Here is a 24,164-nt window from a genome sequence, read left to right as displayed (position 1 = left end):
TGAGAATAGGCGCTTGATTTACAGGGAGAATATGTACTGGTTCAAAATATACCTACATTCCTAATCAGCACACATAAAAACCAAGTTAAAAGGAACCAATATACCAAACAAACTAAAATTTTTTTTTTTTTGCTTTAAAAGGCTCAACATACTTCAGCCATGCTTGAAATAATAGTAGTCTTGTTGTTGTATCTTCTATGAGTAATTACATTTTCAAATGGCCTAAGGCATCTTATGCTGAAGAGGCATCAACGTAGTAGGACTGAAAAAAAACTAGTTCTTTGACCTACGCGTGAAAATAGTGGTGGCTCGGATAAATTTTATGATTTTTGAGTCTCCAGTTTCAAAAACTTCAAATATTAAAATAAAAAAAATAAAAAACACTTAATTTAAACAAATGCAAATTTAATTGACACATCACATGATGAATTTCAAATCAATTTCATGGACATACAAACATGCTATTGACACTTTTTTAAATCACTGTGATTGGAATCATCACTGAATAATTTCGAGTTAATTTAAAAAATACCAATTATTTTAATTTTTTGTACTAAACATGGTTTAACCTTATATGGTAAATTTCATAATATTTGTTGCCATATAATTTCCATAAAAAATAAATAAAAATTTGCGTTTAAAAAACGGAATTTCAAAAAAAAAACCATTATTCAATGATTTAATATTTTTAAATAATTACGTATTGAATTTAATATTTGAACTTTGACCTCGATAATAGTGTTACCTATTATAAAGATCGTTAAAAATTAAAGTGAGAAAAGAAAGTGAATTAATTTTTATTGATCAATAATAATAATAATAATCAATTTATTGAAATATTAACCAACATAAAAAAGGACACACCAACCTACATCGCCTGCCTTTACAAAAATTTGTGGTAGAAAATAGTTTTAAATATACGATCAGAAAATTTGATGAGAGAATATTAATTTTATGGTACGAGCAAAGTTTTCGAAAGTTTATTTTAGGACGGCTAAATTTCGGATATTTCTTTCTTTATTCAAGTTAGATAGGGATTAAGTAACATAGGTCTTGCTTCTGAAAACAGTTGCGTGCTTTAAAGCGGGATACGTGCCAATAAAGCAACCGAATTTTTGTTTGGAAAATTAAAATTGCTTTCTTTAATTATAGAACCAAATCATGTTAAAATTACAGAGCCATTAAAATGTTTTCAAATTTTTTTTTTAAATTATTATATTAATATCTCAATCTGGCACGGTGTTTGCAACGGAAAAACTATCAACTATAACTTATATTGCTAAAAGTGCTTGAAAGATGATTTTATAATCATCAAGATTCGCTGTTTTTCTCAGAAAGGCAATCGCTATCAAAGCCAGACTTACTTCATCCTAACTAAATTTCAGTAAGAAAATAAATATCGGCTTAGGGCAAAACAATTTAGGTACTTTTTCGATAGACAAAATTCAATTTCTTAAACTTATTTTTCTTAATGTTTTTTGTTTTGTTCTTTTTTTCCAGTTGGTTTACAAGATATAATATTCAGTTTAATTATCTCGATTATATACCGTGTGTATAAGCATAAATGGTCAATAGTCTAGTTTTTCGTACCCGAAACAGCTAAAAAATAGGAGATAATCTTCAAAATCGGTTCAGTTTGAAGAAGGCTTCAAGGAAAAAGTAAGTTAATGGAGAGTGTTCTTATATATGTTTCAAGTGCTTAGGGTTCAGTTTGTCGGAGGTTTGTCGGAAAATTCACTTGTAAAAAAAGTGATATAAAATCGACTACTGACATTGACTGTATATTCATTTTTCTTATCTTGTATAATAAAATTTTATGAAACTGAAACCTAATCATATTTAATTCATGCGGTTTTTGCAAATATGTATAAAATTTTAAAAGCTAATCTTTTACTAAAATAGAGACACTCGCATTTAATAATTACAAACAATAATAAAACATTTTTGGGGTCAACCGTCAACTGTACCTACTTTTATCGTCATCCAAAGAATGAATACTTTTAAAAATATAATAAATTGTTTTTTAACTATTTCTTATTGTTTATTTCAAAATCGGATGACATTTATTAGTGTTGTTTTTTCAATTACAAATTATAATCATTTTTGTGTAATAACATTAAATAAAGATTATTATTATTATTATTGGTTTTGAATTTAAGAATTTTTTTTAATATTATTTAATATTTGTATTTTATTATATTCAAAATACGAAATTTTCTTAACTAATTTACATAAGAAATATACGGAGTTGGATATATTCAGACAAAATAATACTTACCAATAATTCTACATCGAATTTACATCTAAAAAGTTCGTTTACAATTTTTGAATCCGAGATACCTACTATTTACGAGATGGAGCTTCGTTAATTATCGTTTTTATACCATGCATATATGAAATAGATCAAGGTATACTAAGCTTAGTCTCGAATTTATTACGCTTAAAAATATTGATGCTACTAACAAAATTTTGATATACGTGTTCATAAAATCACTTAAATAATCCATTCCTGCTTGTCCATCTGTCTGTCCGTCTTTGATCACGATAACTCAAAAACGAAAAGAGATATCAAGCTGGAATTTTTATAACGTGTTCAGGACGTAAAAAGTGAGGTTCAATTCGTAAATGAGCAACATAGAACAATTGGGTCTTGGGTCTGTAGGATCTATCTTGTAAGCCGTTAAAGATAGAATAAAAGTTTAGATGTAAAAAAAAAGTTTCTTTAAAAAAAATAAACAACCTTTGTTTGAAACATTTTTTCGTAAACATCACTGTTTAACCGTGAGGGGGCAAATTGGTTTATAATATGATACAGTATGTATTATATGGGAATATCAGCTATATGGGTGCCACCACATCCGTGTTATATGTACACGACTGGCTATCTAAGAGTGACTATCGTTCTTTACTTGCAAAAAAAAACAAACGATTGTGTAATCAACGCGGCCCATACATGGTATTTAAACAATTAACTCGGTCAATTGTTGGTTTTCACTTGTTAATTTTAAGATTCTCGATTTGTATTAGTCAAATTAAAATTTTTATGGTAAGCAAAGTTCGAGTACATGTACATTCAATGATTAAAAAATGTTTTATAGGGTGGGCAAAAAAAAGTGTGATTTTGAAAAAGCAATAAAACAAAAACCCATCAATTTTACCAAATTATTTCTTTGTTTTCTGCAAGTATAGTCTCGTATCCTAAAGGATGTACGAGCGCCAGAGCAATTTTAGATAAAAGGCTTGATTTTTTTTTATATGAAGTTGGTCTAAGTCCTAATCAATTCTGAAAAATCTTTTAGGTCGGTTGTCCGATTATTTTAATAAATAAATGACTTCAAAAGTAGGCATTTTTAACAATGGTATTATGGTAAAACAGTAGGTGGATGATATGTTTTCATAGATTTCTCCAAAACTAGAGTGGAAATGAAAAAAACAATTTTTTAATTAGAGTTAAAACCTTAATAAATAAGCTTTTTTAATTTGTGGGGACACAAATTTAAAAAAATATATTTTCTATTTTGATGGTGAATTATGTTATAACTTAACAATATAAGACGAAAGGTAAGAATTTTTCGATATCTGGAATAAAATAAAAATATCGAAAATTGAAAATTGTATTTAATTATTTAGCTTTCGAAATTTCGAAAACCAAGGCAGATATCGAAAATTGTTCTTCTTATTTTTCATCTACATTCATGAAGTTATATCAAAATGCATAATCAAAATTGAAAATAAGGTACCAATAACTTCAAACACAATTCTAAAATTGCCTTGGCGCCCGTAGTAGCCTAAATCTTTTTCTATGTCTTTAACAGATAATTTTGTGTGAGCAGCTGCATTCTAGCAGACGTTCAACTTTTCTACAAAAAGTATTTTAAGTGCGGTGTTTTTTTTTCATGCTTCTTGGGATGCTATTTAATCGCACACAAAAGTTTCGCTTTGACCGATTATAATTAAAAACATAAGTTATATTTATGATGAATAAATGTTTAGGAATTATATTATTCTATATCTAGGAGAAGAAAAGATTGAAGGAGTATGAATGGTGCTTTATATGATGCCATAAATTAATTCAAGGAAAAAAATTCATTCCGGCATAACATGACTTCCAAATACGGGTTTTTTTCCACATTTAAGGTCAAACTTCTCATAAACATAATGTGATACACCGCTTTTTTAATTCAGATTTGGATTTGCACGTCAAAATCCATTCGGAAAGTATACAGTGTAGGTACAGTGATTTGTTCTAATTTCGGTGTTTGATATTTTTGATATTTGATAATGAATGGCTGTTTGTTTTGCTTTTGTTGCTTAAAGCAAATCACATGAACTATTACAAATAATAATTATGGCAATTATTTATTAATTCTAAAATATATAACATTCACTCACATCACTTGATGTTATAATTTAATTGCTATGTTTGTGTGATCTCTATAATAAGAGTTGCGATATTTTATAAATTTTATGAATACATAAACATAGGTATAATACTTATTATGGTATAAAAGGTTATTTTAATTTTTAATTGTTTTATGATGTAAATAAATACCAACTGGCTGAAATTATTCACTGTTTAATCATCAGGAAGTTTGAAGTAAACCTTATTTTTCTCACTTGTACATAAACGGAAACTGAATCTATTTCATTTTAAAGATCGATTCACTTACAGAAACTCCAAAAACACGAGATAAAATTCGGAGTGAAGGAGCTGCGTTAGCTAAACGAATGGCCTCAGCAATTGAAAAAATAACACATTTTTCTTAAAATCGATTATTGCATTTTTAATTTTTTTTTAATATTTATTTCGAAAATTAAGCTTCTAGAGAAAAAATTATAAAAGTACTTTCAAAAAATACAAAAATATTCTTTATTATGAAAAAATTCAAAATTTTGTGCTTACCGCTCGCTATAGGTCACAGAAAGAGCTTATTCGCACTGTGCGTGAGTTTTATGGGAGGCGTTTCCATGGTAACGATACACAACTTTAATTATAGAATTATATGGATGCATATATAATTGTATGGATTGCATTTATGACTTACATTGAAAATTTAATATTGTTGTCTCACAAATTTAAATAAATAATTATGATAATTTACATTTGAAAAATAATATTTTTGCAATTTGATTTCTTATTTTCACAATTTTTAATGCATTAAGTTTAATTAATTAGTGTTTGTCAATCATTTTAATTTGACATTTTCTATAATATTAACATGTAAAGAACTGCAAATTAGTCAACAGCCTCCTTTATCGCCAAAATTTTTCACTGGAAGCGCTGGCATCGATTTTATTGTCCCTACGCACACAACGAATAGTGCATATAACTAGAAGTGCCTGTAAATAAGTATGTCGAATAAATAATTAAGCTCCGAAGTGTACGCAAGTCGATTTTGGCAAGTCGTATGCTAAGTTCACGGAGGTCACAAAACATTATTGCTCCTCAAGTGAATGTTAAAATTACCGCATTTAAACTGACATTTAATTTTTAAAAAGATTCACTTAAAAACCTCTAAATTTAGACATTGATTAATTAGTCATAAAATACTTTTAAAAAGATGAATCTATACATATTTATCTAAATGTATAAAAATCCTTTTCGCATTGTAATAAATAAACTTATCACAAATAATAATCTAGTCGTAGGTAAATTAAGCACTTGTTTCAGGCACTTCAGATTATTTCAGCTATTTATCGAAAAAAATTGATTAAGCAAATTTTGATCAAAATTACTTTGATAACTACGCCTACATTCAATGGCTAAAAGTTTAATGTGGTCTTAATAGGCTTACATCAATCATTTCCTTGTACGCTTATACATGAATTCAGCGATAGACAAAATAGATATTTATCTTGTAATATAAAGACCGAAAGTTTCCGATATCGCAATTTACAAGTAAGCTCAAAAGAGTAGGCATACAGCTATTAGCCGTAGTAACCCTAAATCCAAAATTTATGAGATATGCGGTTTTTAAGTTACGGCAAGATATATACATATTATTTACATACATGGGTAACTAATTAAAATAGTCCGGCCTTCACATGAGTAGTCAAGTTAGCAAGTAATTTATATTCATTGAATTTAACTCTAAGTTATGAATAAAATTTATGTTATAAATAATATTATGAAAAAATAATATTTGTATCACGTAAATGGTTTGTTAAGATTTAAAAATATCGTAAAAGATAAAATTTATAGGTCAATTTGACTACTTTTTGACGTTTAAACGTCAAAAACTCGGTTTTTTTTTTTTTTTTTCTTTCTGGAAAGCGCCGTAAGATAATATTTTTTTCAAGATGAAAACTTTTTTGAAGCTCAATCACCGATTAAGTTTTGTACAATTAACATTATTGTGAGTTCTTTCGTAAGGTGTTGTGTTAAAATGACAATTTTAAAATGAAATAATTCCTAATTTTGCCCCGCAAGAGACCATAAAATTGTGTTTATTGTGATCAAGGGACTTTTAACTACTTTTAACAGGATTTAGAGATGATTATAATTTTGTTAATTATTTTGGATCAAAAATTTGATCACAAAAATGTAATAGAAAATCAATTTTCAAAACGTATTCATTGTGTCCAGTTTACTTGCTACCATTAATCAACAAGCGGTCCCTTCAAACAAGCATCACCTCATACTCACATACATTTTTTTGATTGGCATCTATGCAAGGACAATCTTGTTACATATACTAATGTGTCTATAATAATGTATGATGAAAACTATTAACAGTAAATAAATAATTTAAAAGTATAATAATAATTCTTCCCGAAAGATGATTTAGATTATATAAACATATAATTAAAGTTTTATCTCTTAATTATTTGAAGGATAGGTATACAATCTTCATCTATAGCTTAGCAATTGCTGTTCAATTTCCTTTCATTTTTAAGACGCCATTTTTAGAATGCCACTAGCTTGATACCCACTTACTTCGCTGAGTTTAAAAGTAAAGACCATCGCGTTACAGCCTTAACCTCCCTGACACTCACTTTTTCCCCTTCCATAACACTCGAAACAGGCATAATTTAAGTATACCAAAAAAGATAGCCATGAACTGTATTTCGTTCATCATTTTTCAGAAATCTTTAATTTATGGTTCAAAACGATCCTCATGGATTACGTAGTAAAATGTCATCGACTAAATTTAATTTTTATGATTTTTTAAAAATATATATTTATAAATTAAAGCTCATGTGTTATTCAGGTATATGAGCTATAATATTATAGAGTTTCATTCAAATCCATTCAGTAGTTTGTGCATGAAAGCGTAACAAGCAAACAAACAAACAAAATTTCATACAACTGTATCTCTGCAAAAAATCATCGATCTTGGAACCTCAATGGATCATTTGAAAACTTGTACTTTTTAATTTTAGTATCCATTACTTAAAAATTTCTGTCACCCCTTGTCACTTTGCACGGAGGGTTGAATGGTTGAGATATGCTATCCCTAAACTTTATATAAAGTTTAGAATTATACCAAAACTTATTAGTTTAAAATTATTTTACAACTTTGTTAAAACCACTTGAAAGTTTATTTTTCTTTAAAATGAGCTCTAAAATATTTTCGTATGAATTCTTTGGAACAAGATATTCGCTTTCCAAGCAAAATTGACACTTCTGGTTTTAAAATCCAGTATATTCTGAAATAATCATCGCACTGAAATTTTCTCATATCGTTCGAAAACTGAAACTGTCTTTTTTTAGCGCTTGCATATTGTTTTGTAAAAACTTTTATCAGTATCATACTTTACGTTTCAGATAGAGTCACAAATAAAAGGTTGGTAGCTTTTTGGATAATTCGTTACCAAAAGGCATAAATGTTTGAATCAATAATAGTGAGTCAAGATTCAAGACATATGGTCTACATTATTCTAACTTTATCTATGAATCAGGATATCTTCCTGTAATTGCATTCGAGTATCATTTGCTTGTATTAAAACACTTTCAGAACTTCCAATAGCGAATCATTTTCCGATAGAACCATTTCCATTCTGGTATTTATTTCCATTTAATCGTTTTACTAATAATTACTGAATAAATTTTATAAATATCAAATTTCATATTTTATAACATATGTATCTTAATTATTTTAATAAGTTTTTAATAAATCACGATTATTAAACAACCCGAAGACATTTTCAGGAAATTTTACTAAAAAATTGCTCACAACAGCAAAAATTTTTGTAAAATTTATTCAAAAGAATGTCCGTGTTATATACCTAAGGACATCTTCAATAATAAATCTTGATTCTTTTCCTTGTAGTATTTTTTTTGTAAATTGATCCTTGCTTTGCCCTGATTTTATAAGTAAATGATTCTTCAAGTATATTTTATTAATTATTTCGTAATAAAGTTTTTAAAATCTAATTGAATGGTGAAAGGTATTTATAAGATTAACCGATCATTCATTCATTCATAAGACACCGTATAATTTAGATGAAAAAAAAAATACAAAAAGTTTTAAAAGTTTTATTATTAAAATAAACCTGATTTTAAGAATTTAAACAAATTATTCAATTAGAAGTGATGTAGGCAAGCCCCGGGGACTCTTCGCATAACGCGAAATTTTATAAATAATATCTACTATAGTTACTGGCCCTGGGAATATGTACTTATACTAACCGTACAATAATCCCACTTTAATAACAATTGGACAGTAAGTATCGTAAGCCCCTCAAACTAAGTATCACCCTAAAACAGTGTTCACAACTTGAAACGAACTTATCGTACCAGTAGCGTAAAATTATCGTACGAAAAGCAGAATTACCGTATTTTTCAAATAACTCCTTTAAGGTATTTCCAACATGGTATTTCCAGTTCCCATGGTAATAAAATTTACCATGCCTTCGATGTGTGTGCATCTGGAAGCATTTTTCGATAACTTCTCATAGCTATTTCGCAACTTTAGTAGCAAGTTTTAACAATACATATTTTTTTTAAATTAATTGAATAGATAATTAATATTTGCCGGATGATTAAGTATAAAATTTAATTAATGAATTGAAATGAAATTGTATTTAAATTAATTTTTAAGATTAACAACAAAATAAATTTGTATATGCAACCTCGTTTTTTTTTTTTTTTTAAATTCGTTAATTAATAATAATTATTGATATTCAATAACATTTTAAACTCCCGTACAGAGTTATTATTCCCACATAAAAACAGTTTATATGCATAAAATCAGTGCTAAATCATTTCCTGTAATATGTATTAGGTAAATTGAAGTGAGATTTACACTACAGATCAAAAGTTTTTGACTATTGAAAAATAGAATGATTCGAGTAAATACAAAATAACTCAATTATCTAGATTGTATTTTAAGTTTTAAATTTTATAGCCATTACACAAAGAGAAATATCCTTTTATAATAAGAGGATAATTTAAATTTTATAATTAAAATAACAATCATCATAAAGCATGAAGTACCTATAGCCCCTTTTTACGGAAATTTTTTAACTGCTTATGATCTTAAAAAAGCTTTTTCCACTAATGTAACTGATAATAATTTTTTTATGAATACGTGATTAGACTTTTCTTTATGCATGATTTTCATTTTAAGGGAAATTCATTCCGGAAGATAGTATGTATAATCAGGCCCGTTCGCAGGAATTATCCAAGGGAGGGGTTCAAACTATTGTACACCATGCTAGGTCATTAAGTCAATAAAAACAAGAAATTATTTTTTCGAGAAAAAGAACATTCAACTAGGTCAAAATGTGATATTCAGTCACTATTTTTCAATAACTTAATTCTGCGAGGTACAGAAAAAAACTTTTCCAAAACTCTGTGTGTATCGATCTCTACACCACGTTTTATAGTGAGCGAGGCCTAAACCGATCTAAGGTTTGCTTTGCATGTTTTATGTACGTATGTTTTTGTAGGTATGTTTTGAGGCGACGCAGGGTCGAAAAGGAGCGTTGATTCGTCGCTGTTGCCACAAGCGAAACTCGAAACTGCCAGAGCGTCAAACATTTGGTAGGAATTCGTAAACGATTTTTGGCACCCAAAAATTGAGACTATCTATGATCTTCGACTGAGTCAGTCTGTATATTGTAGTGTTGAGTATTTTTAGACCCGAATCTTGGCTTCCGCAATTCTATGCCGTATTCATCGCAAATATCGCTCATGGTTTTGAAGATTTTTCTGAGCTCTTCTCCAACGTTTCTTCTTCTTTCAATCAAAATATTTTTTGCAGCATCTGCCAGTTTGATAGTTTTGCCAAGATCCAGATTTTGTGTTTCAAGTACTCGACTCAAAGACAAAATCAAAGTATGTACCGAGCTCAAAATATGCATGGATATCTGATTCATCAGTGAAAATGCGTCTCATTTGGGTGCATTTACAGGACTAAATTGTTAATTCAAAATTTATTGGACAGATTCTCAATGGAAGGGATTTTGACCCCCAAAACCTCTCCCATGCGCACGGGCCTGCTTATAACAATGTCTTAAACTTTTGACCGGTAGTGTTCTAGTAGATGAATTTTAAATGAAATAAAAATCATAAATTTTGTAAATTATTTCATACAAAAGAATTGCACAATTCACTTAAAATAGATAGCAAAAGATGATAAAAGGGGCAAATAAATATTAGAACAAAATAATATATGCTCATGTAGTAAGATGTGAGATGAAATTAATGGTCAGGTCAACCCATAATAATAGATCCGTGAAGTATGAATCAACCTGTTTGTATAAAAAAAATGTACTCAAATGGTTCTTGCTTTAATTGTTTTGATAAAAACCTAGAAAACGATATCACAGAAAGGTGATTCCAGTAAACTTTGCCAAAATTTGTTTAAATGCACATGGAAGTATAATCAATTTAAAAGTGAATGATTGGTAGATTTAACTTTAAAAAATTTGTTTGCATAAAATCTAAAAAAATAACATCTAGTCCTCATCAACCACAGTCTAATTCTATTGGAATGAGTTCCTCTGAGATTGAGAATTGTGGGCAGTAGTATAGTCCATTTTTTGAGGTCCACAAGAAAACTTTGCGTAATTTTATTTTTAATTTTTTTTAGATCAATGATGATTTGCAATTTTGAGATTATGATAAATTGTATCGTGCAAACTGAGGTTTTTTATTATATAACCGCCAAAATATTCATCTGCGAAGTACTGTTTACTGGAAGTTACTTATGCTATTTTTAAATGAACTCTTCAACGTGCTCAAAGCACCCGAATTTGTAATATTAAATTAAAACTGGACCAGATTTCAGCATGGTAGCCTGAAAATTTTGATTCAACGCCGATCCGAAAACCAGCCAGTCTACTATCACCAAAAGATTATACATATAATAGGTATAAATCCCAGGTCTTCCAGTAATTTATATAAATATACACTACATTAGGCATTCTCAATCCGATCTGAATGCATTTTCGCAATTTTATAATTTATATACAGTGATTATTGTGTATATATACATTAATTTATAATTATACAGTGTTTATACACAGTGATTCCTCTTGAGTCCTCTAGAAAGGAGTTATTGAGTTCTAGTAAAATATTTTTTGTACAGTTTTATAGGCATATTGGATCCGAATACAGTTTTGAAGGTACGGAATTCCAAAAAAAAAGAATATACAATAATACACTTTGTAGTACGTATTTTGTTGAGTATATGATCAAATCAGTATACATTAAATAAATAATAATTTGTATATGCACTAAATTGGCAACTTTATAAATACTTGCGGCTAATAATAATAATAATATAATAACTATTAGCTATTACAAAATAGTTAGTATTCACACACAAAAAAAGAAGATTGACCAGTTTTGTTCAATTTATAATTTTTTTTGTTTTTTATTAAATTTTTCTACAACATTCATTTTGATTGTGTAATAAGTGAAAATTCAAGGTCAATTTTAGAATGACCTATATAATTTGGTATAAGTAATATTTAGAATAAATTCGAGTTTTACGGTGTCTTATCATTCTGTGCTCTTGTTTTACTAATCGAAACAATGATAGTGCAATTAAAAGAAGTTTTCATCTGGGAAAAAATCTGAGAATCGATAACTTTTGAGAAGACATGATCTGAACACTTCAGAAACAACACATCTACCAAAAGTGAAATGAAATCAAAACCCCTGACCGTCATTATTACTTAATAATGTTCAGTCTCGAATTTTGTTCAAATTGTCAGAATTTTCAAGCACAAATTCGTCATTTTTAATACTACAAAAAAATGATTTTTTGGGAAATTTTAAGCACTAACATTTTTTCAGGGGAGATTGAGAGATAATTAAAAAATTTACTGGAATAGGTATTTAAGATTTTATAAGCTGTAATTTTGATAACTATTATTTTTCAAGTTCATTTTATCATTTTTAGTTATTTAGGTAAGTATACCTACAGCTGTACAAATATCATTTACTTTATAACGAATTTATTTATTTTATTTTTTTAAATACATCCCTTATTGATAAATGGTAAAAACCCTGATAGTCTAAATTGGAACTTCTGAAAAAGCGTACCACTTCCAGTTTTAATTATAGTACGAATTTTTATCGCCAATTGGCGGGTTGCAACTCCCAGTTATCAATACTGATATGAAAAAGTAATCTGCTTCTCAGACAATCTTTTTAAATATTTAATTTTGACTTCCAAACATGCATAAGAACAATTTCACAAAATTTTGATAGCGACCATTATCCATTGAAATTGCAGGCTGAAATATCGGCTATAGCGACCCACGCAAATACATACATATTTTTGTTACATATGTGCATACTTTTTCAGTTAAACCAATCAACATCGTATTACTATTTTGAACCCTATAGCGACCAATTGCCGTTGAACATAGTTAGCATAACAACCAACATGTGTACATTCTATCAGTTTAATATAAAAATGTACATATCGCTACATTGAAATATTTCCAAATGGAAAGAAAATATCTTAAAATTTACAAAAACTATGACTCGGCACATTGGTATAACAGTAAAAAAAAAAAAATTAAATTTGCTAAAAACCGAAAATCAGGCAACTCATTGGGTCTGGGTCTAACACTATTGGGGTAGTGCCATTGCCATTGAAGCTACTTTATTAGAGTAATCAAATATGTCTATTCAAGTGGTAATCCTTGATCTAAGTACCTTAAAAAGTTCAAAGAAATTACTCCTCAAAGATACTACAAAATGTACGTAGATATGAAGTACAAGCAAAATAATTATTGATGTACCTTCTTAATTTAAGTAAGAGGGAGACACATTTCTTTTTATAAAAATGTAATTGTATATAAATATATTTACCAATACTAGGCCATGGCGAAGTCAAATATTCTTTTTTTTTATCTTATAATTCTTCATAGTTTTTTTTTATTTTTAATATATTTAATACAATTATATTACAATTGTATAATTTAGGGTTCTGTACATTTAAAATTACACTCATAAACAGGGCCGACCTTAGCCATCTAGGCGCCCCGGGCGATTCATGTATTTGATGCCCTTTTATGCATAATACAGCCCACAGAAATGCTCATCTTAATTTGAATAATTATTTGATTATATTTTTTCGCTGGACGAAAAAATCGTAAGAGAAATTCTTTATTTAAAATTGGTTAAAAACCCACGATAAAAATAATTTTTTTCTTTTGATCAAATAACATTTAGATAAACTTTTTTCCAAAGAAATTGTGTTTAGATGAATTCACCCACTTTTTTTCATCAGTACTATATAGAACCTCAAAGATATTGAGTTTATTCATACTTGATTCAATTCAATTGTTGTTGATTTGTTTTAAAATATTAATATGTGCAGTACAATTACAGAACTTTATATTTTTATTATATTGTAATTGTAATATAGATTATCTCATTGAAGTTTTTTCAGATAAATATGTGAACAATTGCATTGCCAATTTTATTATTATGTTATATACAATCATATTATTTTATCATTTTCATTTTAATTAAAATTTACTAATTAATGTTAATTACAATTATAATAAGTTTTTTTTTTTAATATAAATTAAATGGTCTTATCTTTTACTACAAAAATAATTATTGTGTTTTTGTGGTAATTTAACTTATATAGATTTATTTAATTATGAAAAATTATTATTGTCCTTTATATAAAATTAGGTAGATAAGTTTTCAAAATATAAATGGGTAATAATAAAAAATAAAAGGTGTACTAGTACAATGTAACTGAGCTTGAGACACAAAAAAAACTATTCAATGATTTTTATAAGTATCATTGAATAGTTTTTATGAGTATCAGCTGAAAAGCTCATGAAAAATTTAAATGGGTATCTAAAAAATTTTCTGATTTCGTGTTTGGCTGATACAACCGTTTTTATTTTAAATTGGCAGACTCTATTTTAAAATACAAATTTGAAGATTATAAGACGCTTATTTTATTAAACTAATCATATTCCTTCTTTAACTCTTTAACAATTAATTATCTTATCTAGAAATTGTTGTTAATATTAAATATGAGTGTAGGCAACAAACATGCTAACTAAAGCTGACAATTCACCCTTTCGATTACCGTCAAGCAGATTGCGATCGGATAAAAACTCAGATCTTGTGGCCTGTCCAAAATCAACAACTTTTTTTCAGGCATTTAGTGCAAACTAGAATTGTGCAAAAACTATTAGGCTGAATGAAACGGTCCAAAGCTTTATTAATTTTGTCGAGCGTTAATTTGTGGAATTCCATTATCAATAAATAAAACAATTTTTTTTTGCTAAGTCCACTAAATTTATTATTATTTTTATTATTTTCGTTGAGTTTTCAGCTACATAATAGAGGTGTTACAAATACAGATATCAATTTTATTATAAAAAATTATTTGAAAATAAATAAAATCAATTGAAGTTATAGAAAAACATTTAAGGAACAAGAAAATTCCATAGCACAAATAACCAAAAGTGCACCATTTACGAGTTATATTGATTTACGAGGAGGTAAAAAAAATTTCCATCCCAATTTGTTTAATAACTCCAGTTTCGAGGTTCCGGGCGAGAGAACCGACAAACATACAATCCGAAAATCTATGAGCCTCAAATTAGAAGCGGTAATATCAATTTTCTCAACAGAGTTTATGCTAGTTTGTATATCCTGTCTTGAACTTCCAACAGAATATAATTTTTGCATTTTATCTGGAAAACTAAGAGTTGGAAGAAAAAATCACTGGCATATTTTTTTGTATAAAATTGGTCAGAAAATGCAAAAATGTTTTACTTTGCAAAAAAAAAGACAATTATTGAGTTTTTCGTTGATAACCACTGAAATCAAGTTCAAACGGGCCACTCAAAAATACATGCTCGGCAAGTCAAAGTACATTAAGAAAAATTGTATGAATCCATCTAAATGTTGACTGTAAGCAAGCCATTTGCGCTTTTATCATATTTTATAATATGAAGTTAGGTAGCTATGTGTGTTACTACCATTTTCGATTATTTTTTATTTCCTGAATTATTTTGAAAGGCTGAGTAAATCTTCCTTCATTTGATTCCATGTCAACTTTATAGAATTGGATCTCGTTTTTACGTGACGTAAGCTAAAATTTAAATTTTATCGAGCCCATCCGTTAAACCAGAAAGAAAATATTAAACTATAAAAAAAGGAATTATTTGTTTATTTAACTAAAAATACATGTAACAACAATCCATATAAGAAAAAAACACTATTTTTTTTAAAAAAATGGATATTTTTTTATTAAAATTTTATATTGTATTTTTTTTCTTTTTTTCTTTTATTATCTTGTCCACGGTGCTGCAATTACTAAACAATCATTCCGAAATGAACACATACCCATTTCTGGCACAACAGGTTGGGGTAAAACATAAACACGACTTAATAATAAACGTTTCTGTGTAAACTGATTTATGGAATCGTTCGGTAATAGTTTATCAACCAATACTTCAACTCGTTCACGTGTTATATTTATTTTCACGTCAGTTGGTAAAATTCCTCGTGCATCTATGTACAACTACAAAAGGAAGAAATTAAATCGAAATTTTTGGAGTTTTTGACGTATTTTGCAGTTTTTCATCGCGTTTTGCGGTTTTAGGTTTATTATAGGTATTGGTGTATAATATTTAATCTAATTTATGAAAATGTCTTTCCTGATTTAGAGTAGTTTTATTATCATAACCCAAGGTTTATAATAAATAACGCAATGTTTTGTGTTTGTTCGACTATTGGTGCATTGTAACTAACGGCGAATTAGTTATATGAAACAATCGTCTTTCATCACTTTATGTAAAAATATTGTTTATCTGTTAAAACATTTGCCTAAAACTTTTCAAAAATAGAAATACAATACATGCCATAATTGGTTTTTTTTTTTTTTTTTTTTTTTATTAAAATTGGCTTCAGCTAATTTGCTATACAGCCATTATCCAAATAAAGTATACAATTATATTACAATAAATAATTAAATAATAAATAGATCAGAAAAACAAAAATTTAACATTCAGGAGAAAAAAAAGTGTAATTTAGAAATTAAAAAATAAAAGTAAATTGTTTTCTAGTATCCAAAAATAAAAAGATGAATCTCAAACAAACAAAAAATCATATAAATACAATATGTAAATTGCAAATAAAGAAAAAATAAATAAATTCAGTTAAAAAAAAAGAGTAGGAGAAGACAGAGAAAAAAAAAAATAAATAAATAAATAAATAAATAAAAATACAAATATATGAAACGTACTTTCTATTTTACGAACACAAGGACACATGGAATTAGACAGGAAGTTCGTCGTCGGGACCCGTCGAGACTGTATACAAAGGAAATATCACGAAAAAACACATAGGTTGGGGGCCGCGGAAGGGTTGACAGTAGAGGGGGCTACACACAAATTTTTTTTTTTTTTTTTTTTTTTTTTTTTTTTTTTATTATAAAACAAAAAATAGATAAGAAGGGGGGGGGTTATATTTATATTTGAAATTTGGATTTGTTGAGGAAATTGCAAATTGCAGAGAGGATTTCAAGCTTATTTAGAGATAGGAGATGGGGAATATAATACGGACCAAAAACGCCCATACGGGCTAGGGAACTTAGAAGAATATTTCTATGCTGATTAAGGAGTGGGCAGGCGAACGTTATGTGATTTATGTCACAATAATAATATCCACATCTACATCTGGTGTCTGGAACAATATGTATTCGATGTAGATGGGCAGGTAACGAATTGTGGCCTGTTCTCAAGCGACCAATCATTGTTATGTTTTTCCTGCCCACTTCCCATTTGTGGAACCATGTTTTAAGTGATGGAGTTGGTTGTATGTCATGAAGCTTACGCCCTTTAGGCGATGTATTCCACATTTGAGTCCAATCACTCAGCATAGAACTTTTGCAGATAGCCCACAGATCTTGTGCGGGTGGAGGTGAATTATCTTCTGGTCCAATATGAACTGCGTCCCTAGCCAACATATCAACAAATTCGTTCCCACGTATACCAATGTGTGATGGACACCACACAAAAGCAACGCAGAAACGTTTTTGAATTAGTTTCAGTACGGTGTTTTTGATTAGTACTATGAGGGAGGGAGTTTTAGAGGTGATGCAATTTTGTTTTATAAGCGAGAGAGAACTCAGCGAGTCGGATATTATAGCTGTTTTTCTAATACTGTTTGAGTCCACGTATGCTAGTGCCTCCAAAATGGCAACGCATTCCGCAGAGAAAATTGAAAAATGTTCTGATATACTAAGTGTGGCAGAATGCGCACCACAATGAAAAGCAACGCCCACTCGTGAATCTACACTCAACTTAGAAGCATCTGTATAGATGTGGGTATAGTTGGGGAGAATTGAGGAAAGGTAATCATTGAAAGTGGAATTGACGAAGGGCGAGCCATAGTTTGCATGTCCGCTGTCAAGTCCACAATCAATAAATACCGGGATTTCCGTATATCGGGATGGAAAGTCAAAGGTGAAGAAGGGAGATAAAAGAGATTGATAAATGGGGATTACTGCAAATACACGATAAGCCACCAAGAGAAGAGGGAGATTTTTATTTCTCCAGTAGGCCGAATTTGTACAAAGCTGGTTGAGTTGGGCAAGTTTTGGAATTAACGGGTGGGATAAAGAGGAATATTGGTTGAGGAAAAATTTTTTTGCCAAATACAGACGACGGACTATCAATGGAGGATCCGCTGCTTCAATCAATAGGGCGTTAGTAGGACAGGAGCGCATTTGTCCTAGGGCAATACGCAAGGATTGAAACTGGATTTTATCTAACTTTGAGGATCGTTGGTTTGATATTGGGCATAGGAGGAATGAGCCATAATCGATGAAACTTCGAATGATTTGTCTGTATATCATAAGTAAAGTACTTTGATCAGCTCCCCACCAAACTTTGGTGAGGCCACGGAGGATGTTAATTCGAGGAGTACACTTACTTACGATATATTCGACATGGGAGTTCCATTGCAACTTTCCATCAAAAAGGACTCCTAAGAATTTTGCGGATGGGTGGCAAGGGATGGATGTGTTGAGAAACGGAATTGATTCGATATTGTATCTGTGCCTAGTGAAAACAAGAGCTGAGCTTTTTGTAGCAGAAATTTCCAGATTGATAGATCTTAAATGGTTATGTAGTAAAACTAGAGCGTTTGAAACATTATCTATAGCCGTTTGTAAGGATTTGGACGACGAGTATAGGACAAGATCATCTGCGTATTGCAGGAGTTGAGAGGGAGGCTGAATTACATTCTGTAAGCCAGAGGTATAGATATTGAAGAGAAGGGGACTCAAGACTGCACCTTGGGGTAAGCCCATTGATGCAGTTCTAGGACCGGATAAATGATTTTGGTAGTTGACGGTGAGATGACGAATTTTTAAAAATTCGTAGATGAAAGAAGTTAGTCCAGGGGAGCCGACAGAGACGTGAGAATGTTAATGAGAATATTAATGTCAACATTATCGAAGGCTCCTTTCACGTCAATCAAGCAGCAAACCAGGTATCCATTCTCGGAGAGAGAAATCTGGATATCAGTCAAGAGTACAGAAAGGTTATCTAGGGTAGAGGCATTTTTACGGAAGCCTCGTGAGTATGGTGGAACGATGTTATTGTATTCACACCACCATTCCAACCTGTTTTTTACTAGATGTTCCATAACCTTTGATACGCACGAGGCTAGCGCAATGGGACGGTAAGATTGGTGTATATTAGGGTCTTTATTGGGTTTAAGGATTGGAATGATCATCGTATGTCTCCATTCGTCGGGGATAGATGAGCTACTAAGTAGTTGATTTAATATTGACAGAAAAGATGATATTGTACTGTCCGACAAGTTTTTCAACATACTATAGGATATGTTATCCGGGCCAGGAGACGAATCCACTAGACCGGACAACACACCCCTTAGCTCACATATTCCGAACGGACGATCCATAGGATGATCATTTTGGGCGGGCAGGGTTTGAATAGGTATAAGGGCAAAGTCTGGAGTCAGATTTTGTAAGAAATCTAAGATCCAACCCTGGTTTGATGGAAAAGGAGGATATGGGTTGATAGCCCCCCTATACATCTTAACCTTATTCCAGATCTCTTTAATAGGCGTACTCCTGGAAAGACCTTCGCAAAAAATCTTCCAGGAATTCCGCTTTTTTTCCTTAAATAGACGCCTGGTTTGTGCCTGGGTTCTTCTAAAATTACAAAAATTATCCTGTGTAAAATTGGCCTTGAGAGACCTCAAGGCCTCCTTCCTGGTTTGAATTTGCAATTTACATTCGTCATCCCACCAAGGTGTTGGGGAAAACGGTTTTTTAGGACATTTGGAATTTGGAATGGCTATATCCCCAGCAGAGACCAAACTTTGATGAAAACTGGAATACCATTCCAAGGGATTATTATCGGATGTGGGGGGTGGAAGAAAGTCGTCTACAGTACGAGAAAACAGAGGCCAATCTGCTCTCTCGAACTGTCTACGGGGGGTATGTCTGGGGAGGAATAAATTATGACGATGATTTAAGGTTATTAAAATGGGAAAATGATCGCTACCATAGCTATCATTTAATGTATGCCAGAACGAAATTAAGCTTAGGTGAGGAGAACAAAAAGAGATATCGATAGCAGATGATCTTTGTTGAGGTGAAGGAATAGTTGTCGGTGATCCGTCATTCATGCAAACCAAGTTATTGGAATCCATGAATTCCATTAGAATATCACCTCCTCTATCGGACGCAGTGCAACCCCATAGAGGATGATGATAATTTAAGTCACCGGCAATTATTACAGGTTCGGGAACATTCTGAAACATTAGGTTAAGTTCTTCGGAAGATAAAATATTTTGAGAAGAATTGTTGTAGATGGAAACTATAGATATGCCAGCAACTCTCACCGCGATTACCTGGAAAAAAGGGTTATTCGACTCAATCGGAATAAGTTGAGCCGAAACACCCCTCCTTACAAGAATCGCAGTGCCACCATAGCCATCATATCTATCATTCCGGAAAATTTGATATCCGCGAATTTTTGATGTTGAGGTTGGTTTTAACCAAGTTTCACTAAGCAATACAACATCAATGGGATAGGTAAATAAAATGAGAGCCAGGTTGGATTTATTTTGATTGATGCTTCGGATGTTCCATTGAAGCAGTTTGAGTTCTTGGGACACCTGATCCATTAGTGATTTTATTTATAATAGTTTGTACAATGTTTGTTTTAATAGTCGGGTCTAATTCAAAAGAGTTCAAAACTGAGATTAGTGTAGAAAAAAATGGGTCGTTGGGGGAGGGTAAGGTAGTAGAAGTAGATGGAAAACTATAAAATATGGGAGAATTCGACCTACCGTTGGGGTTAATCAACAAATTATCAATTTGGGCCGCAATAGGGTTTGTAAGGGGAGTGGAGTCTTTTCGTTTCTTAGGAACAGGGGCGGTAGTTGGTGAAGTAGTAGCCTTAGAGTACGTCCGTCGAATTGTTTGTCTAGTCGTTGTGGCGATTGGAGAAGAATTATACGACAGCAAAGGAAATTGTTGCGGGGTAGACGACACATTAATAGGATTAGGAAGGGTTACATTGCTTAAGATTTTAGGTACTTTACCACTGGCTTCAAAATATGTTAAGCCATCTGAGGCCATAATTTTTTTGATGGCAACTTGCCTTTTATACTCTGGGCAGTTCTTATAGGTAGCAGAGTGGTCACCATTGCAACTAATGCATATTTTAGGTAAGCTGTCATCTTTAGTGCAATTCAATGATTGGTGGTCTTCGGAACATTTGGCACATCGTGGAGAGCTTTTACAATTTTTGGTAATGTGCCCAAATCTACAGCAATTGTAACATTGGGTCACGGGAAATGTGTACATTTCTACGGGACGGGAACAATAAAATAGGGTAATATAATCGGGAAGATTTCTTCCTTCAAAGGTTACTTGTATGGTAGAGGAAGGTTTATAGGATGGTGTGCCATCGGGGGATGTTGTTCTTCTTGACATTCGATGAACTTTTAGGATGTTTATGTTTTTGTTGTTTTTCATATTATCAAGAATAATTTGTTCATCAATATTTTCATCGATGTCTTTAACAACACCCACTCGAGTGACACAGTGGGTAGGAACATAGGCGCGAAGGTTTTCAGTTTTTAGTACGGGATTGTCCAAGAAAGAGTTAGCGGCAGTACGGGAGTTAAATTGGATACAAATCCTATTGCGTCCCAAGTTTTCTATTTTCACAATGTTGGGTACATTATTATTAAACAATATGCGCCCAATTGCCAACGGATGCAATCTTCCTATATTTTTTTCGTTTGACTCTACAAATACTTTGAAAGGTCCAAGTGAGTTTATCGAATATTTGTAGACAGGTTTTTCTTTTGTAGAGATATTGGGTAGATCGGGTTTATTATTAACATTTACTGGAGTATCAGGATTGGGAGGAGGGTCATCCAGACCCCTCCGAGAAGGGTCTGGCGGAGGATCATCCTCAGCCACCTCTAAGAAGTTGGTTTTATTTTTAAATATACGCAATAAAAATTTTAATTTAATTTAAATGTACTAAAAGACACGAGTTTTTAGAAAAAATATAGTAAAAACAAATTTAGTATTACAAAAACAGATATATGTATATAAAGTATCCGACTCACCTCAGTTAGTTGTAAACAAAATGGTATATCACAAACAAACAAACAAAAAATTTTAACTATTATGCAATAATATTAATATTGGATTAATCAATTTATTTTATTTTTAATAAAAATATTAATTCTTGTTGTTGTTGGCGACAATTAAATATTTATGTCTTCTCTCTATAAGAGTTGTAACAAGAATCCCCATAATTGGTTATATGAAACAATCGTCTTTCATCACTTTATGTAAAAATATTGTTTATCTGTTAAAACATTTGCCTAAAACTTTTCAGAAATAGAAATACAATACATGCCATAATTTTTCAACTTCGCAAAAAATAACGAACTGGAAGTTATAGGAATGTTTAAACTATATAGTTTGAGGCCGTGAGACATTGTCAAATTTCACTATTTCAGTCCCAACTAAAATTAAGGGAAATTTTCGAATGAATTGGATGCACAAGTAATATATCGAAAAATTCGTACTGATCATATTTTCCGAAATTGCAAAACACTTCTAGAAGGCAGAAAATTTACTATTTTTCCCAGAAAATAAAGTCCTTATTTCAACTCTTTTGCCACTTGTGACATTGATATCCACATCGTTTCTCAACGCTTGATTCGCTGTATTATTAAATTCTTTCAGTAGCAGAACCATCATAACGCATGATATAATATATACACTTTCAAGTCGTTCTAAATACTAAGAAATAGGACAGGAGCGTATTTGTGAAGATGGAATATTTAATGATAATATGATAACACGATTGAAACTGTTGATCTAACAGTATGTACTGATAAATCACTTAATAAATATAATAATAAATCTCGAACAAACCTCAAATCTGTCTGGAAGAAAAACTATTTGATCTAAACATAGGACATATTGTACATTATTTTGTTGATTTGGGGGCAAATGCGTTGCTGTTGTTGTAACTGGCGATTGAATTTGATTGGGCATGAACAATCCACTTGGTGATGGACAATATGTAGTTGTCTGTATTGGTCCTGGTGATGTACTTGTCTGAACGGAAGTATTTTGCATGGGATACGCAAAGCTTGGAATAGTACTGTTATTTATATAACCATTGGGACGTTGATAAAGAGATGGAGTTGATTGATACTGTGTGCCACATTCATCTAAAGCGAGAAATTTGACTTTTTTTTTAGAATGGATGGCAATTCTTCTGGTATAACTGGATAAGAATTGAAAAGTTATGAAACAAAACATTTTAAGCTAGGTTTTCAGGGCATGTATATAATTATAACAAAGTCTCGTTATTGCTCGGAATAGTTGCTTGCCAAAGTTAGAAAACACAAAGCGATAAAGTACGTACCAATTCAACTATATACTTTTCGAAGTCATCTATCATGAAAACCTGGCTTTATTTTTGTTGTTTATTTTATCAAGCTCTACTATAAGTGCATGCAAAACAAAATCGTGGAGAAGTGTAAAAAGGTCATAACTTACAATTCATTATTATATTTTTTATTTTTGGTTTTTTCTTTTTTAATTTAGCAAATTTTTTTTAGCATATTTCCAAAATTTGATTTTTTTGACATAATATTTTGAATTTTTAAGTTTAACATTTTTATAATTTCATTTGTTTTAATTTTAAAATAACATCTCTACAGTTTGAACAAAGAGCAAAATTTTTTTTAAGGGTCCGTACCGTAAAAGTACCTACTCGGCTAGACAAGTTCTGTAAACATAGATTTCAATTTAAGTTTCACAAAAGAACGTTACGCAAATTAAAAATACAATGAATAGGAAAATCGTTAAATTAAGTATAAATCTATGATTTTTTTATTTAATGAAAATTATCAGCTGAATGACGATAGAAGGTTTTTTTTTTACTACAGGGGCGCTGAGATCTTAAAAATATTCTGGGAAATTTTGGGTCTGAAATTTTGTTCACCTCTTTAATTGTTCATCTTAATTGATCATTATATATATAATGTAAGAACAGGCTTTTATAGATTCACAATTTGTTGTCACAACAATACTATATGCAAAAATTTTACGACTATAATAGTTTTTAAGTTATGCGATACATTTATTGAATTTTGAGTTTAGTAATCAAAACGAGCTGTTCATACTTTTCGACGAACT

The 24,164-nt window shown here is 30.5% G+C and overlaps 2 protein-coding genes across 2 annotated transcripts in view; one reads left to right on the top strand and one right to left on the bottom strand.

Moving 5' to 3' along the window:
* LOC123305248 (ATP synthase subunit delta, mitochondrial) overlaps window positions 1-24,164 on the top strand; it is a 109,846-nt gene that overhangs the window by 72,377 nt on the left and 13,305 nt on the right. The gene's annotated exons all lie outside the window — the stretch shown is intronic.
* LOC123305247 lies at window positions 15,732-23,575 on the bottom strand. The gene is made up of 3 exons (XM_044886909.1): window positions 23,523-23,575; window positions 22,890-23,191; window positions 15,732-15,965 (listed from the first exon to the last, which is right to left on the bottom strand). Exons 1-3 carry the CDS (start codon window positions 23,527-23,529, stop codon window positions 15,732-15,734), a joined length of 543 nt encoding a protein of 180 aa, XP_044742844.1. The 5' UTR covers window positions 23,530-23,575.

Source organism: Chrysoperla carnea, chromosome 1 (assembly GCF_905475395.1).
Source record: "Chrysoperla carnea chromosome 1, inChrCarn1.1, whole genome shotgun sequence".
Taxonomy (NCBI): domain Eukaryota; kingdom Metazoa; phylum Arthropoda; class Insecta; order Neuroptera; family Chrysopidae; genus Chrysoperla; species Chrysoperla carnea.
Note: the sequence above shows the minus strand (reverse complement) of the source record. Positions and strands in the feature narration are given on the sequence as shown.

What these genes read in the sequence shown, in the direction of transcription:
- LOC123305247 (XM_044886909.1), bottom strand. An exon ending in TTCTTCCAGACAGATTTGAG is followed by an intron (nt 15,966 to 22,889) that starts GTTTGTTCGAGA and finishes TTCCTTTTGTAG; the next exon opens with TTGTACATAGATGCACGAGG.